Here is a 17,649-nt window from a genome sequence, read left to right on the forward strand (position 1 = left end):
TGGAGCTCGCTCCCTTCCACCTGCAGGCCATCAGAGCTGTTTGCACTGGGACAGGAGCCAGGCTGGACCACCGCTGTGCCATGCTACGGTCATAAGCACTGCCCTGCTCTGTCCCCTAGCTGCCCAAGGTGGAGATAGTACCTCTGTGGGGACTCTGGTCCCCTTGGAGGGCCTGGGAAAGGCAGGCACACCTCTTCCCCTCCTGAGGTCTGCTTTGAGGTCTGAGGTGGAGGTGTACTTTTCTAGAAGGGGTAGCAGGTGAGGGAATTGTCAGTTGCTGCTTAATGTCAGATAAAGCAAGCAGAGGCCCTCCCGACTCAGCGCACACAGCTCTGACTGTCCCCCAGGAGAGGGGCAGAGCCCGAGGCGCAGGGTCTGCCTTGGGATGTGCAGTTAGAGGAGCCCAGCACTGTGTCTGGGGCACTGCCATCCAAAGTCAGACCTTCTGCCCATACTAACCCCCAAACTGGATCCTTTCTTCATGAAAGGGTGGCTTGGTAGAAGCAGACTGGGGTTGTCCTGGCAACCATCACTGACTTCACCACTCTTATAAACTCTGCTTCCACTAGAGCTCAGGGCAGGGGGAGTTGCTGTCTTTGGCTGAGTGGGAGAAAGCTGGGTTTCTGGGCCTGAAGGGTTTCCAGTGAAGGGCCAAGCTAGGGTAATGCACACAGGATAGTCCCACCTCTTCCCAGGTGACAAGGTACAGGTGGACTGTACCACCGTGTCCAGGAGCTGGGAGGCTGCTTTTATAGACAGTTTTCCATAACCATGTGCCCACTGTATTGGAGAAGCCCCTATACTTGATCATAATGGGAATGGATGCCATTCCCTGTACCCAGGCCACCCTGTGGTGGGTAGTCCCTGCATGTGTGATTGTTCCTACCCCAGCCCTGGGAGGAAAGCAAGCCCAAGACAGGTATCACTTCTCTTCCCCACATATCCCCACACCCTTGGACATGACATGGCTCAACAGATACAAACCAGTGGTCATTGTCACACACATACTAGGAACTCAGTGAGCATTCAAGAAAGGCCTCTGGGAATAGGGGCCACAGCCTGGGCTTCCAGGAGAACTAGCAGGGGCTTTGGGCGCTATTCTCCCTTGGTGTTAATGAGCCATATGACTAGTGCCTGGGCCTCTCCACCCTCCTGCCTTGTCTGAGAGGAAGAGCTCTGTAGCCCAGTGCACAGCATACATTCTAGGGTCTCACTTTGGCTTCATAGTAGTATAACAGGCCAGTAGGAAGGTAGGCTCACGACCTGATCTCCCTTTTCCTGCTGTGCTAGGATTCCCTTGGCCTTCGATTTTAGAAGTAAGGGCATTGGGCTAAGATGAGGTGGTGGACCTCAGAGAAAGATTTCCCTAGCCCTGACCACTCCTAATGACCCCTATGGCCCAGGCCAGCATTGTCTGACTGAGTCAATTCAGACCTATTCCTAGAAGCACACACTTAGCAGACATCCACAGGCCCGGTAGCTCACACAGAAGCTGCTGCCTGAGACCCTGAAGAAAGTGAAACTGGTGATTTCTCCAGAAGATACCCTTCCTTGAGTCTGCTGTGATCCTGGTCAGGCCACGACACCTCCATCTCCAGTTTCCAGTCCTTGCAGGGGTCGAAGGGAAGGGCTGAGGCAGTGAACCCCTGGCCCTTTAACCAGATAACCAAAACCAAGGTCTCTCAGGCTGGGAATATCGCTCAGGAGTTAAATGCTGGCCCACCACGTGTGTGAGCGTCTAAGTTCAAGTCCTAACAGTTTAAAAAAAAAAGAAAACTAGGGTCCGGGCGGTGGTGGCGCACGCCTTTAATCCCAGCACTTGGGAGGCAGAGGCAGGCGGATTTCTGAGTTCGAGGCCAGCCTGGTCTACAGAGTGAGTTCCAGGACAGCCAGGGCTACACAGAGAAACCCTGTCTCGAAAAAAAAAAACAAAAAAAAAAAAACAACAAACAAAAAAAAAAAAAGAAAAGAAAAAAGAAAACTAGGGCACCTGGGTCCTGGCAAGGAATTCACACCCACCACTGCCCATGCAGGATGAGGTGAGCCAGCCACTAGCCGAGGCACCCTCCAAGATTCACGTGCTGCTGCTGGTGCTGCACGGAGGCACCATCCTGGACACTGGAGCGGGGGACCCCAGCTCCAAGCAGGGTGACACCAATACTATCACCAACGTGTTCGACACCGTCATGCGGGTGCACTACCCCAGTGCCCTAGGCCACCTAGCCATCCGCCTGGTGCCCTGCCCACCCGTCTGTGCCGATGCCTTCGCCCTCGTCTCCAAGTGAGTGGCATGTGCTTGCCAACACCCATCATGCCCCCACAGGAAGAAGCAGCAACATATGTCCCCACCTCTGGCCCTGAGCATTGCATGGTCCCCAGTGTTAGGTCCTTTATCCAGAATGTTCTTTCCCACCATCCATCCCCTCAGTCTGAAGGCAGCAGAGTCCATGCCGACAAGATAAGTTCAGATCCTAGGACGACAGTCCCCAGCTGAGTCCACAGTTCAATTCTGTAGAATGGAGATGTTGACCTGCCTTGGGAAATGAATCTACTCAGTGACACTGGCACTCTGAGCCTGTCCTAGGCCTCCCTAGGAGTGTCTCCATGAGTGCTTCGGGGCAGGCAGCAGCTCTGCTTGGCCTGCTTTCTAAATCAGGGGAGGGCTTTTGGGTCAAGCTGAGTTTACCTGCCCTCTGCTGACCCAGACCCTTCCCCCCAGCCTCAGTCCCTATGGCCATGATGAGGGCTGTCTGTCTAGCAGCCAGGACCACATCCCCCTGGCTGCCCTGCCCCTGTTGGCCACTTCCTCACCCCAGTACCAGGAGGCAGTTGCTACAGTGATTCAGCGGGCCAACCTGGCCTATGGAGACTTTATCAAGTCCCAGGAAGGTGTGACCTTCAACGGACAGGTGAGTGGTGTCAGGGGTTAGAGAAAGACCTTTCAGGGTGGGCTGGCCAGAGGACCAGGTCATGGGGAGCAGGGGGTTGCTTTTCCTAATTAGCACCCCAGCAAGCAGGATGAAGTCTCAAACGTCTGCCTTCTTGCCTTCAGGTCTGCCTGATTGGAGACTGTGTTGGGGGCATCCTGGCATTTGATGCCTTATGCTACAGTGGCCAGCCGGTGTCTGAGAGCCAAAGCAGTAGTCGCCGGGGCAGTGTGGTCAGCATGCAGGTACCTGAACAGGGTCAGAGGGTGGGGCATCCTTTGGTCCCAAACCTCCACTGAGGCCTGCTGTCTCTCATATACCATGGAGACTGGCTGCTTTTCCTGATGCAGGCCACCAAGCCATCAGCCAGCCTATGCTGTGACCCACAAGCAGTGTGCCCAGCCAAGGCCCCAAGGAGCCGACTCGGACACCACAGTCCTTGCCCTCTCCATTTTCTCATTCAACAATGTCCAAAGCCCATGAGGCCCAACAGGAGTTCCCCTCTGGAGCAGGAGATGAGGGGGCTAGGAGAGAAAGCACGTGCCCTGGGTCTCAGGCTAAGTCAAAGAAAGTACCCAAAGCAGGTCAGCAACAGCTCAAAAGAGCCGAAAGTGTACCTCAGTGTCCCCAGGAAACAAGTGGAAAGGACACAGGTTGCTGGTGTGGGTGACCACAGGTGACAGTGTGAAGCCTGGGGTCTGGAGAACCATTGCAGTGTGTCCAGGAGAGCATGAGGCTTCACACACTAGGGTCTGCATTGCATGGCACCGCTCTGGTCCTAGGAGGTGAGATGGTCACACCCTGTTCTCCTTTGTCTGACCCTGATGTCTTCCTGCTATAGAATGGCCATCACCTGGGAGAGATCACTGTGTGCCAAGCCAGTCCTGGAGTGAAGGCTGCTAGGACTTAGCCAGTAGTCTGAGGGGCAGTGGGAGACAAGACTTTCCCCTCTAGTTGGGTGAGAAGCCTGCAGCTGGGCAGTGGCCAGCAGGGCCTGGAGTCAGGAGGGAGGGGTTCACAGAACACTGAAGAAGGGCCTAGGCCAGGGACCACCTGGCAGTGAGCCTCCATGGCCATTCCAGGACGCTGACCTGCTGTCCCCGGGCATCCTGGTGAATGCAGCACACTGCTCCAGTGGTAGTGGCGGTGGCAGTGGTGGAGGCTCCAGCCTGGAGAGCAGTCGGCACCTGAGCCGCAGCAACGTTGACATCCCCCGAAGCAACGGTACCGAGGACTCCAGAAGGCAGCTGCCCCGCAAAAGGAGTGATTCATCCACCTATGAGCTGGACACCATCCAGCAACACCAGGCCTTCCTATCCAGGTAGGGCTTGGTGTACCACTAGGAGGAGAAAGGGCCCAGTGTGAGGGAACCAGGGCAGTCTTTCAACAATCATATGCCAAGTGCATTTGTGGGGTTCTGGACAATCCTATCTGGAGGACTTCCAGTTTACTGGGTACTGTGGTCCTCTATACAACAAGGGCTATCCTCAGCCACTGGAAACACATTGTCCTGAGGGTGGGTGTGAGGTGGAGTCAGGCAGCATGATCCCATCACAGCTGTGTCAAAGGCAGTGGGCTCCCCTGGAGAGGCTGTGATATGCTGTCACTAGGATTGTCCTAGTAGGTGCTGGGTAGCCCTGCTCTCAGGACAGTACAGGGCTTAGTCCCTAAGGGACCATGAGACCCAGTCTGACCCCTGTGATGCTGACCCTGGGTGACCTGCACGTCCCCTACTGCAGCCTCCATGCCAGCGTGCTGAGGAATGAGCCCAGCTCCCGCCGCTCAAGCAGTTCCACGATGCTGGACAGTGCCGTGGCCCTGGGCAAGTTTGACTTCGAGATCGCCGACCTCTTCCTCTTCGGGTGCCCACTGGGGCTAGTCCTAGCCTTGAGGAAAACAGTCATCCCCTCCCTGGATGGTGAGAGGCCTACAGGGATAGGAGAGGCTACACGAACTGCACAGGGACCTCGTGGATCGTCACAAGGCCATGATCACATCTCTACCCACCAAAGGCACTGTCCTTCCCTGCCCCTCCTCCAGCTCAGTCACCTACTCATCCCCTGAAACCTGCTGCTTTGTAACTCTCTAAGGCCCCTGAAGAAGTGGGGGTGCACAGCAGGGTCAGAGGTCAGATAAAACAGACACAGTCTCTGGTATGGGGTCCACCCACAGGGACAGATGTGGCCACAGTGTCTCATGGTCCCTGGAAATGAGAGGTAGGGCAGTATCCTAGCATACTGGTAACCCCTGATCTGTGCCAGCATTAACCAGCACAGCCCTAGAGGGGCTCAGACAAATCAAGAGCAGGTAAGCTCTGGGACCAGATTAAAATGAAGGCCCGCCAATGCCTCTGCCCCTTCTTGTCTACAAGGTAGCAATGGCAGCTCTGCTGTGAGGGGGACTCCGCAACTGAGCCTTCTCCCAGGGGGCAGCTGTCCCCCTGCAGGACGAGGCCATCTGCCTTGCTTAGAAAAGTCTCACCACTTCTCATGTACAAGCAATGAACATTCTGTGGTGTCCCCCTGCCACCGCAAGAAAGAATTAGGTGGAATTACACATCCCATCATGAACCAGGCCAAGTTCAGAAAGCTTGCTGTGTGCTCGCGTGGGTGTGGAGTTGAAGGGACGTGCCTGCCTCCCAGGGAAGGCTCCTGCTGGACACTCACAGTGCTAGGATGCAACCTAGGAATGGGCGAGCACTGCTGGGGTGACGTCAGCCTATGTGTACCTATGATACCTAGCTGAAGATGCAGGTGGGATTCTGGGCTGGAAGGAGCCCTCTACCCTGCGTCCAACACATGCATGCCCTCAGTGCCAAACTGTGGTCCTTATCAGTGTGATTATCATCTTTCCAACTTAAAAAACAAGAAAGATTAGAACTGGGCATGATGGCACATACTTGTAATCACTGCCCACAGGAGGCTGTGGCAGGAAGAGTGCAAGTTCAGGACAAGCAAGGGTCAGAGTGAGACCGTGCCTCAAAAAAATAAATCTATTAATAAAGAGAAGCGATCCACACAGATCCCAAATTGATAAAAAACACAGGGCAACGGCAGCCTGGGCCCCAGGCCCCCTGCCCACTACCCAAAGTCTTCTCTCTTTGTGCCCCTCCACTCCCAGTTTTCCAACTGCGGCCAGCATGTCAGCAAGTGTACAACCTCTTCCACCCTGCGGACCCTTCAGCCTCCCGCCTGGAACCGCTGCTGGAGCGGCGTTTCCACGCCCTGCCACCCTTCAACATCCCTCGATACCAGCGCTACCCTCTGGGGGATGGCTGCTCCACACTGCTGGGTGAGGCTTTCAGGAAGGTGGGGGGTTGGTTTTTCAAGTCGGGACTAACTGCTATCTATGCTATACGCCCCCCCCCAACATACAGTGGGTCTTCTCAAAGGGAAGCAGAGGCAGACACCTGTCCCCAGTGAACATCTGCAAGTAAACAGTGAGGTGCAGATGTAGCCATGCTCCCCGTCCCTGTGGGACAGGAGTGTCAGAGCCTCCTGAGGGCTTCCCAGCAACTGCCAGGGCCATACTCCCTCCCCTACTGCCTAAGGCCCCCAACCCAACTGGGAAGGAGTGAAGGCCCTTCTGCAAGCTGGGAACCTTGTAGTCTGGGCCCATGGTGGTAGGCAGCTGCCCAGAGATGGCTGGGAGTATGGGAGGGACTGCCCTCAGAATGGCCCATCCCCTTGCTGCAGCCTGTATCCTGGCATCTTGTTGTCGTGTCCTGGTCCTCAAGGAGCCTTGTTTGTGTCAGCACATGTGCAGATGGCCCACTTGAGTGTCTGTTCTCCTCTGCTCTCTTCCCGTCTGCCTCCAGTCGAGACCGTGCAGAGAAACCCAGAGCTGGTCCTGGAGGGCGGCCCCCTGGGCCCTCTCCCCCACGGGGACAGCTTCCTGGAGACCAGTATCCCTGTTCCCGCGCTCACCTGGCAGGATGGGCCCCGCCAGAGCCTGGGCTGTTCTGAGTGTGTGTACCCCCCACTCCTAGTGACTGATGTCTGCTTGGCTGCCCCCCTTTGGTCCTCTACCCCCCTCATGCCCTCCCTGGCCACTCAGTCTGTGGGACTTGGGCCATGGGAAGTTAGTCTTGGTGACCCCTTTCTGTACATGATGATCCAGAAGCTGAAGCAACCCTAATACAAAGTGGTCACAGCTTCCCAGTGACTGACAGAGGCTGTCCCACTGTTAGACAGCATGTGACTTTCCAAGGCTGCTCTTTGACCTTCCCAAAGCTGTAGGGAGCAGACCTAGGGTGAGGTCTCAAGCAGTCACCTCTCACCCCACAGCTAGGAAAATACCTTGGTGTTAGCAAGGAGCTGGGGCCCCTGGGTCTCACTCTTTACCTCCCTGAAGATGTGCAGGCCTGATATGTCATGCAGACTGGTTCCTCCAGCTAACCCCTGTTCTGTCCTGCCTGCATCCTGGAGCCCTCAGCACCTGCCTTTGTCCTCAGATGCCATCAGGGGCTGGGTAGAACCTATGTGTGAGGGCCACTGGGGTCGGCCTTCTCAGTCCTCAGCCTATGCTTAGCATCTCTGGAAAGCTGCCCAAGGCCCTGCCCAAGATCATGCTAATATTCTGTGGGCTGGTCCAGGATGGTTCCAAATATGGGGAAGAAGTGGCCAAGGAGGGCAGGACCCCATGCCTTGCCTCCCTACCCCATGTCTGTGTCTGTCTGTCCACCCTTCTCTGCCCAGCCTTTCCCTCCCTGCCTCAGCTCAGGCCCTTCGCTCTCAAGGCCCTAAACCAGCTGCACCCTGGTGCACGCTGGCCCCAGCAAGCTGGCCTCTCCCGTTGCTGGGAGACCTAAGGTCAGGCCTTCTCTTACCTGGACCTTTGTCCCTTCCCCCTCCACAGCGGATGTGCTCCAGACCCACAACACAGTCTTCCAAGAGCATGCAGCCCCCTCGTCACCCGGCACAGCCCCTGCTAGCCGCGGCTTCCGCAGAGCCAGTGAGATCAGCATTGCCAGTCAGGTGTCAGGGATGGCTGAGAGCTACACAGCATCCAACATTGCCCAGAGTGAGTGCTGTTCCCTGTGCTTCTGCCACAGATATTTCAGCTGGGGACCCTGGGAAGAGGGTGGTAGTGGTGTCTTTCTGGCAGGAAGTGGGTCCTCGCCCGGACAGGGCCAAGGGACTTCCATTCTGGCGGCTGATCAGCAGTGCCAGCCTGTGCTGACCTCACTGGGAGGGCAGAGACGAGGCTGTGGTGAGCAGCTGGGCCAAGGCTGGGACTGCTGTAGAGGTTTCTAAGACTCAAGCTTTCTTAAGGGGCTTCCCTTGACGGTCCTGGCTCTACCCTAATATCAGCCTTGGTCTGCTACCAATGTAGGAGCCCTGGGTGTGTGTGCGCGTGTGCGTGCGCGTGTGTGTCTGTGTCTGAACCATTCCCCTTGTTCTTGCTCTTCAGAGGGTCCCTCGTCGCTCAACCACACCCCCAGCATCAGGCGCCTATCCTTGCTCGCCCTGCCCCCCCCATCCCCTACCACCCAGGGTCCCCGTGCCAGGGCAAGGCAGGTGAGCCCCAACCTGGAGAGGGCCCCCTGCCTCCCTGACTTGGACATCGGAGAAGGTACCCCGTCCACAGCACTCCGCCCTCTAACTGGAGATCAGTCACTGTTGCCAAAGCATGTTTCACTGGCTCACTGCAAGGCCCTGCCTGCCGACTCCTGCTGAGGCTCCGAGAGCACAGCCTTGGGTGGGGAGGATGCCTCGAGGGAGAAGAGAGCAGGACTAGAGCTACCTGGGGGTGCTGTCTCACAGGCCATGGGCAGAGCTCGGGGGAGCTAAGCCCCACGAAGCTGGCACCAGATAAGCACCTATGTGCAGCCACCAGGCATGGCATGTCCTGTGCTCTGTCTCCCTTGAGAGAGGACACTCAGGTCCCTCTATCTTGAAGGCCCTAGGCCTCACTACTCACCCTTCCACCTCAAGGGCAGCAGGCCTTATCTGGAGGTTCTAGAATTGTCAAACCATGGAGTCTCTGTGCCTTCTTTTACATGTCTGAGCCTTGGGAACAGGAAGAATATAGAGAGGGCCTGGGCGGGGTCTAGGGTAGGAGCTCTTCTTGATCACCATCTGCACTGTGATAGCTCATCCTGCTCCAGAAATCCTCACGCCCCCAGCACTGCCACGGGCCTTTGTATTCCCTGCAGCAAGGCTGCCCGTGGGCATCTTCTACACTTACCTGCTTGCCTGTAACCAGCCTGGGAGAAAACCTGCTTTGACTGCACCTGGCGGGAGGGCTAGTCTGAGACAGACAGGCCTGAGTGCCAAGTGACCCACTAGGGTCTCTGTCCGAGAGCCCAGCAGGGCAATCATAACCCTTCCTCCTGGCAGTTGCCGCCAAGTGGTGGGGCCAGAAGCGGATTGACTACGCCCTGTACTGCCCCGACGCCCTCACAGCCTTCCCCACAGTGGCCCTGCCCCACCTCTTCCACGCCAGCTACTGGGAGTCAACCGATGTGGTCTCCTTTCTGCTGAGACAGGTACCTACTGCCCAGATATAACTGGGCCTCACAGGAGGCCCTGAGAGAGTGTAAGGGCTCCTCCCTGTGCCATCAGGCCAGGCGCCTGTCGCCCAGGGAGTAGGACAGAGTACATATTCCCAGCAAAGGTGGGAGCTGGCTGGTTAGGAGCGGTAGGCAAGGTTAGAGGGTTTGATAGTCCTACAGACCCTGCCAGGTGCCCATTGCCAGCTCTGGGGACAGCTGGACCTTTTCTAGAGCAGCCACCCAGGTTTGAGCCTGCCCCCACGGCCTGCCTCTGTCCCCAGGTCATGCGGCATGACAGCTCCAGCATCCTAGAGCTGGACGGCAAGGAGGTGTCCGTGTTCACGCCTTCGCAGCCCAGGGAGAAGTGGCAGCGCAGGAGGACACATGTGAAGCTGCGGGTGAGGGTCCTCTGGGAGCTCAGGCCCGGTCACCATCCTGTCCAGTCTGTGCAGACAGAAGCTGTGTCACACTACTGTGAGCTGTCTCACCTGATCAGTGAGGAGTGAGGCGGGAGCTGGGAGGGAAGAAAGGACAGCGAGGCTGCTGGACCACAGCATGGGCTCAACCCCCAGACCTACTCACAGAGGTATTAGGTGAGCCCAGGAGACCCCACCCCTCTCTTCCCCTCACCCTGCCCTCCCCTCCCCCAGAACGTGGCAGCCAACCACCGGATCAATGATGCAGTCGCCAATGAGGATGGCCCGCAGGTTGTGACAGGCCGGTTCATGTACGGGCCCTTGGACATGGTCACCCTGACAGGGGAAAAGGTGAGGATGTGGCCACCTGAGGTATAACTCCATTCCCCCGGCCAGGGAGTGGGGTCAGAGGGCAGACCATGGCCAGTTTGTAACCAGCTTACCTGGGCTTCAGGTGGATGTGCACATCATGACACAGCCGCCCTCAGGTGAGTGGCTGTACCTAGACACTCTCGTGACCAACAGCAGTGGGCGTGTCTCCTACACCATCCCTGAAACACACCGCCTGGGGGTGGGCGTCTACCCTATCAAGATGGTGGTCAGGTACGCGCCTCTGGTGGGGCAGGCAGAGCAGGGCCAGCCTCCTGGGTATAGGAGGGGGCAGGGGAAGGGAGGGAGGGAGGGAGTGGGTGAATGCTCTGGCTGGTTCTGACGAGCTATCCCTGACGACCAGGGGAGACCACACGTTTGCCGACAGCTACATCACTGTGCTCCCCAAGGGCACAGAGTTTGTGGTCTTCAGTATCGATGGCTCCTTTGCCGCCAGTGTGTCCATCATGGGCAGCGACCCCAAGGTGCGCGCCGGGGCTGTGGACGTGGTGCGGTGAGTGTGGCTGTCAGAAGCTGGGTGGGCTGCAGGCCAAGTGGAGGAGGATAACTCTCAGCACAGCCTTGAGGACCCAGTGCCACCACCGACTGGTATGCCCTCGAGCAAGCTGTTGGCAAGCCTGAGGCCAGTGCCAAGGATGCCTCCTTTGAGGGTACCTATGATAGTCCCCGCAAGCTCAGTGCCAGCAGGGCTTGCACACTGCCATTTGCCCTCACTGCTGCTGGCCAGTGTGTAGTGCCAGGAGTTGGACCCAGGGCCTCACTTGTACAAGGCCATGTAGTGTGCACTCCACTTTTTGAGACAGGATCTCACCAAGTTGCCCAGGCTGCCTTGAACTTGCCATCCTCCTGCCTCAGCCTCACGAGTATCTGGGATTATACTCCGGGAAACTGGGTACCACAAGGCTCAGCTGAAGATGGACTTCTCAGTGGCTCAAATGAGCTCTGACTGGGCAGGAAGGAGGGAGGCTCGAGGAGGAGGAGGGCAGCCACGGGACACCACGCCTGCCCCTTGTCTCCACAGACACTGGCAGGACCTGGGCTACCTCATCATCTACGTGACCGGCCGGCCCGACATGCAGAAGCAGCGGGTGGTGGCGTGGCTCGCTCAGCACAACTTCCCGCACGGTGTGGTGTCCTTCTGTGACGGCCTGGTGCACGACCCACTGCGTCACAAGGCTAACTTTCTGAAGCTGCTCATCTCTGAGGTAGGGCTTGGGAAGACTGGGGAGGGAGGGGAGGGCTGGAAGACCCGGCCTGTGCCCACGGTCGGTCATCTCCTCCACAGCTGCACCTGCGTGCACATGCGGCCTACGGCTCCACCAAGGATGTGGCGGTCTACAACTCCATCAGCCTGTCTCCCATGCACATCTACATTGTGGGCCGCCCCACCAAGAAGCTGCAGCAGCAGTGCCAGGTAATGGGGTTCACTGAAGGGTACACATTCCTCGGGGAACCCCCAGACACTTAACAGCCTGCCCCTGTCACTCCTCTGCAGTTCATCACAGATGGCTACGCGGCCCACCTGGCCCAGCTCAAGTACAATCACCGGGCTCGTCCAGCCCGGAACACGACCACACGCATGGCCTTGCGCAAGGGAAGCTTCGGCCTACCCGGCCAGGGTGACTTCCTCCGGTCCCGGAATCACCTGCTCCGCACCATCTCGGCTCAGCCTGGTGGGCCTAGCCATCGGCATGATCGGACACAGACCCAGATGGACAGCGAGCAGCGGGGCCAGCGCAGCATGAGTGTGGCGGCCAGCTGCTGGGGCCGCGCCATGACGGGCCGGCTTGAACCAGGGGCAGCCACTGGACCCAAGTAGGACACCCTCAGGAGGCGCTGTGGTCTCCATGGTGCTAGGCCAGGGCACCGGCCCTCCTGGGAGGCCTGGCCTGGGCACACGTAGCTGTCTGGGGACAAGCACAGACATGACCTGAGAGCTTGACCCAGGGCTCCTTGGAAGACAGGGCCATGCCAACACAGTCCTCCCAGCCTCGCCTGATGCCCTAGGCTCTGAGGAGCCCAGCTGGTCCTGGAAACTGGCAGGATGTCCAGCCCATGGTGGAAGAGGAGCCAGGATTGGCCGCTTAGCCCAGCCTGGGAGGCATTCCTGGACATCTTGCTCTGTGTTGATCTCTCAGCCTCCTGGTGCCAGGCACAGGTCTCCGCCTTGCCTGCCACCTCCCTGTCCGCTGGCGCCCCTTCCCAATGGGGTCCAGCCTGCTTCTTGTTGACTCCAGTTCTCAACTGTCTAACCTCACTGGTTTTGCACTGGTTTTTGAGAGTGGAGACCCGTTATCATCTCCTGGCTCCTGACATGTTGACATGCATGAAAATCCAGTCTCTGCTGATCCAGGGCCTGTCACCACACAGAATATTCCAGTGTGGGAAATCTTCACGCAAGCAGGGGAGAAAGGCCATATCTTAAGTTCTGCTGCCTGCCCGGCCTGTCGACACCACGGCAGCCCAATGGCAGTCCCAGACTGCTACCCACCCGTCCACCTGCCCCACTCGAGCTCAGTGCAGTCCCAGAACTGATGTCACTCCGGGCCCTGAGCACAGCAGAGGTGTGAGGCTAGCAAAGTGCACAGCTGGCTCTTGGTACCCCACCTTGGGCGGCTGGACCTGGAGAAGTCTGGCCTCCACCTCCACTCCTCGCCTGCCATGGGCTGGGGCCCCGTGCCATGGCTGCTGCCCACCGCGTTTCTACGCCTTTCTACTTCTCCATCTGGTTTCTATAAGGTTTTTTTAACAGGCAATCCTCGGCTGCTTCCTTTTCTTAACTCAGTGTCAGCGCAGCCTGCTACATTAGGAACACCCAGCACTGTGACAGGGTCCCACTCAGTCTGGCCTGTGGGCCCTGCACCTGGCCCGCTTGGCAAGGTGTGGGCTTCTCACCTCACCTGACCCACAATTCCACTGACTTCCTACTCTGGGGTGGGCGGGGCTCTTAGGTCTTTTAATGCCATTCCGTTTAACGTTGACTCCAAGCTGCGGGCTCACTTGTCAGCTTAAGGGCATACAGCCATCTTAGATCTCCCCAAACAAGGACAGGCCTCCTACACACTGGGTCTGAGCCCTGCCTTCCACGCAGCACTGACCACAATTCTCCTGCACCTTCCCTGCGTTGGCTAAGCCCACATAGCTCAGGCCCACTGTCCAGCGATGGGGCCCTGTGCCTGAGTAGCTGCCAGGCTGGACTCAGACACAGGGCCACGTGGCTGGGCCCAGCAGGTGTATAGGAGACACTGACCTTGCTGTGTAGATATGTACAGCACAGGGTTGGGGGACTCCCGCCATGGCGGGTCTACACAGGAAGAAAGCTATTTATTTTGTGCAGAGGGAAAAAAAAATGTCTGGAGGGGTGAAACCTTCAGGGTCTTCTCATAAGGTGTAGCTGTGTCGTCTCCAGCGCTCTGTATAAAGCAGTGGTTGTTTTATGGACCAAGATTCCATGAACTGTCACAGTACAAGTGCAATATCTGCCCCCCCCACTCCCCACCCCCACAGGAAGCTGCTGGCCTGACAATCACTGCCCCACTGGGGGCCCAGGGGCCAGGGCCTCCTCCCTCAGCCACACCCGTCTTGCCTCAGCCTAGGTGACCAGCCATTGGGAGAAGCACTTGGAAGCCTCAGACTACCTGCAATAAAGGCAGGGAAGGCCTGGGGTCAGTGGGCTTGGTCTCTCCCCTGGGCAGCCCTCTGTGGCTCTGAATGCCCATGCCTGCCCAGCCGCCAGCCATGCCAAGGACAACAGCAATAGTCCCCTGGGCTCTCCCAGGGCCCTCAGCCATAGATGGTGAGACGGGCAGCCTCCCTCCAGAATCTCACTCGAGTCTGCTTTTTGCCTCCCTTAAGATTTCCTTTGGCTCATTCTCTTGAGGAAGCCCCACTTTTACAGAAAGTAAGAGAGGAAGGTCAAAGTCCTTTAAAAATACCAAAAAAATGTTTACAGTGTCAGGTGCTGAGCTGCAGGGCTCAGGCCTGGCCATTCGTAACCAAAGGGTGAGGCAGACCTTGCTGACTGCCACCCACCCCAGGCCTGTTAGAATAGAAGCCTTAGTCAGTCCCTCCCCGTCCCCAGTCCCCAGGACTGAGCCTCGATGCCACCCATCACCAACCACCTGCCTTCTCTTTGATTTCTAAAGAAGGATTCAGCAAAGCTCCCCCATCCCTTTCCCGGCTCTGTGTGAGCTACCCACCACCCTACCCTGTTTCACCGTCACATCTCAGACCCCTCCCATCTGTCCTTGTACATCTGTTTCTCTGGACCACTGTGTAAATTGTGTCCTAACCCCACCCCATGCTGTCCCTGCATCGTCTGGCCTGAGTGTGCTCTCTGTATACCATGTCACAGTCTGTTACACCAATTAAAGAAGCAGGAGGCTTCCTTCTGGTCTCGTTACTGTGGCGGCGCCCATGGGTCTCCTGGTGTGTGTGTGTGTGTGTGTGTGTGTGTGTGTGTGTGTGTGTGTGTGTGTGTGTAGGGACTGGGGGGATGAGCATCATGGTCCTAGCAGTATGTACGTAAGGACACAACTGCAGCAAGTGACACATGCTAACCACTGCGACATGAGCCTGGCTTCCCTTCCCACACACGGACCCAGTGAGGTCGGTGGTCTGGGCTCTCCTCCCCAGGGGACACAGCCAATAAGCCAGAGCTAGGACTCCTACCTGACCAGGCTCCTGTCTGTCATGATGTACATGACAGGACACAGGCAACGGCCTGATGAGCTGAGCCTAAGGATCGAGGCTGAACTGGGCTCAGCCAGGGTAGGGTCAGGGCTGGGCCAGGTGGAATCAATGGGGACACCAGGGGACAAGCCAGCTTTCCTCAGGGATGAGCACATCTCTCTGCAGAAGTCAGGTGGCAACAGTTCCACTCCTCAGCACAAAATGCAACAGGACAGGAACTCTGTGACCAACATCATTTAATAGGGACACTCTGCTGTCCAAATTCGGTGCTCGGGCCACCCACTGCACCCAAGAGGATGCTGGGCTGTAGGAAAGGCACAGTAGAAAAGGCACCTGGACTCATCAGTCTCCAAGCCACTAACAGTGGTTCACACACCTGGGATGGCAGGGCGCTCAGGGAAGCAGGCCCGCTCGCATCTGGAAGGCCAGGCCATCCCCTCGGGTGGCTTGCTGAGGAAACAAATAGGTTGGAAGCATGAGAAACTATGTGTAGACACCATGTGGGCAGAGCGCGGGCAGAGTGGTGCCACCAACCTTGTTGATCTCTCTGTGTCGTTCTTTGGTCACGATTTCCTCTAAAACCTCACCGTCTCCCTTGATGAGCCTGAGGGTAGGAGGTTATCAGCTTAGCAAGGAGGAGTCTGGGGCTCTCACATCATACACAGTAACAGAAGCAGAACCGCCCAAAGAGAGGAATCCCAGGGCTCAAGCCCAACTTGAGAAGGGGTGCCTGGGTGCTCCTCCCACTCAATTACCACTCTTGGGACAGATTGGAGACGGTCCAGGTAGGCTCTCCCTTGTTAGCCTGTACCATTAACCCAGACCAGCCAACAACCACCACTGGGAAAGCATCAAGGCCCTTCTAGTCCTGTAACTCTTCAAGAGGCACAGGGGGTAACAGCTGAGATGTCACATCACAAGTGACCATTTCCCCCACACTTTGTTATAGAAATGGTGACAGCTCCCCATCAGAGCACATCCTGGGCCAACACTGAACCGAGGGCGGGGCTAGCTGGCTGTGCTTTCTGTACCACACCTTGTGCGTCCCGTCTCTGGGTCCACCACCTTTCGGATAACACTCTGTCGAGCGTTCCATTCCTCCTTCGTCATGGGCTTCATAGCCTGGATACGAGACTTCTGCTCATCTGTCAGGACTGGAAGGGAATATGGAGGGGGTGTCAGACCTGGGGAGAGGACCCTCTCCCCACCACATGCTGGCCCGAATGGTACCTGGGCCATCACTGTCCTCCCCAGCTGATCTGTGCCACTGATCCAGTGAGGGGCCAGGAAGAGCCTCAACCTGGTGCGCCATCACTGCCTTCTCCTTGCCTTTCCTCTTCAACTTCTTCTTCCGTTTCTTCTTCTTCTTCCTCTTCTTCTTTTCCTTGTGCTTGGCTCGCTTCTTCCGGCCATCACTGGAGGATGAGGACGTGGCGGAGCTAGAAGAACTGGAAGAGGAGGAGGAGGAAGAACTGGATCTCGATGTCCTCCGGGCCTTGTGCTTGCTTCTCTCTGTGATGCAGGGAGAAGGTAAGGCCTTTGTCCCCTGCTCAAGCCTGAAGCAAGCTCAGGCCTATACAAGGTAGGACCCTCCCAATAGGCTCTCCAAGAGAACATTTGGAACCTTCTTTGGGGTTCTAGAAGTCACTATGTGCCTGGCAGGGTGACCAGGCTCGACCTTAAAGACCCAGTGCTTAAAAGAATGAGTAAGGCATACCCTCCACTCAACAGAACCTCCTTTACACCCTAGGGCCTTAGTCCAGGTTCGATCTGCAATCTCTAGCTCCCCGGGGGGGCGGGGGAGGAGGGACCTGGCAGATGCAAGCCTCCCGCAATGCAGACGCCACACGCCCCTTTTCCCTGTCCCGTGGTCCTCACCCTCAGCACCAGAGGTGCTGGCCTTGTGACCTTGGGATTTGGAAGCCGAACGGTTCCTCGAGGCGTCCTTACTACTCTTCTTACTTCGCTTTTCTGACCCTCGCCGACCACGGGACCGACTGCGACTTCTCGAGCGCTTGCGAGAGCCAACGTGAGCCATAGCGAGGCGGGCTAGAGACCGGAAGAAAAGCGCTTAACCTGCGACTCTTCTTGAACACGTCCGCAGAGGTGAAACCAAACTCAGCGCCAACGAGGCCTGATCCTCGGGGCGCCTAGCACCCATTCCTGCCGGAGAGAGCCCCGGGCTTCGACTCCGCACCGGGGTCCCTTTAAGGGCCTGCCCCGCCCACACGCCTGCGCACTGGACTTTGGGCTACGTGGAGGGAGCTCTGCAGCTTTCCTCAACTGCAATAGGGCTGCCTGGCTCCACCGAGATGAGTCTCGAGACTGCCGGGTTCCCACATCAACCATTAGCCCACAGCATGCCTTTCTGCGATGAAACGGCTCTTCCGGTCTGGGACCGTCCAGGAAGATCATCCGGGTATACTTTGAGTCTATATCTTTAGTTCCGGAACTTTGGGTTCCGCCTCTAGGGAGCCCACCTCTAACAAGAATGAGAGGGGATCCCCGCGCCTCCACGTAGATAGGTGACAGTCGTGGCCCAACGCCACCTGTGAGCCTGTGGGCACTCTCTTCTCTTCTTCTTCTTCTTCCTCTCTCTCTCTCTCTCTCTCTCTCTCTCTCTCTCTCGCTCTCTCTCTCTCTCTCAAGCCACCCTCCTAGTCTTCCAGTCTATCCACTCCACCAGACTGGAGCTCTGCCGAACTAAGATGTCTGGTGTTTCCCACAT

General features: G+C 57.3%; 2 protein-coding genes across 11 annotated transcripts in view; one reads left to right on the plus strand and one right to left on the minus strand.

The window, feature by feature from the left end:
• Positions 1-14,616, plus strand: part of Pitpnm2 (phosphatidylinositol transfer protein membrane associated 2) — a 132,167-nt gene extending 117,551 nt beyond the window's left edge. For 8 of the 10 annotated variants that reach the window (XM_028765863.1, XM_028765870.1, XM_028765868.1 and 5 more), the window contains 16 exons: positions 2,034-2,281; positions 2,720-2,909; positions 3,053-3,172; positions 4,010-4,248; positions 4,667-4,845; positions 6,048-6,218; positions 7,785-7,949; positions 8,340-8,501; positions 9,269-9,417; positions 9,705-9,821; positions 10,074-10,190; positions 10,294-10,442; positions 10,573-10,722; positions 11,251-11,434; positions 11,515-11,643; positions 11,725-12,048. In XM_028765863.1, coding sequence (XP_028621696.1) covers positions 2,034-2,281; positions 2,720-2,909; positions 3,053-3,172; positions 4,010-4,248; positions 4,667-4,845; positions 6,048-6,218; positions 7,785-7,949; positions 8,340-8,501; positions 9,269-9,417; positions 9,705-9,821; positions 10,074-10,190; positions 10,294-10,442; positions 10,573-10,722; positions 11,251-11,434; positions 11,515-11,643; positions 11,725-12,048 — 2,793 coding nt within the window. Of the gene's footprint in view, positions 1-2,033; positions 2,282-2,719; positions 2,910-3,052; positions 3,173-4,009; positions 4,249-4,666; positions 4,846-6,047; positions 6,219-7,784; positions 7,950-8,339; positions 8,502-9,268; positions 9,418-9,704; positions 9,822-10,073; positions 10,191-10,293; positions 10,443-10,572; positions 10,723-11,250; positions 11,435-11,514; positions 11,644-11,724 lie in introns of all 10 variants that reach the window. The other 2 variants (XM_028765864.1, XM_028765872.1) reach the window with 2 other exon arrangements.
• Positions 14,617-15,140: 524 nt separating this feature from the next.
• On the minus strand, positions 15,141-17,294 carry Arl6ip4 (ADP ribosylation factor like GTPase 6 interacting protein 4). The gene is made up of 5 exons (XM_028765960.1): positions 16,800-17,294; positions 16,152-16,433; positions 15,958-16,075; positions 15,456-15,525; positions 15,141-15,371 (listed from the first exon to the last, which is right to left on the minus strand). Exons 1-5 carry the CDS (start codon positions 16,957-16,959, stop codon positions 15,315-15,317), a joined length of 687 nt encoding a protein of 228 aa, XP_028621793.1. The 5' UTR covers positions 16,960-17,294; the 3' UTR covers positions 15,141-15,314.
• Positions 17,295-17,649: the final 355 nt, after the last annotated feature.

Source organism: Grammomys surdaster, unplaced genomic scaffold, assembly GCF_004785775.1.
Source record: "Grammomys surdaster isolate TR1022 unplaced genomic scaffold, NIH_TR_1.0 166, whole genome shotgun sequence".
Taxonomy (NCBI): domain Eukaryota; kingdom Metazoa; phylum Chordata; class Mammalia; order Rodentia; family Muridae; genus Grammomys; species Grammomys surdaster.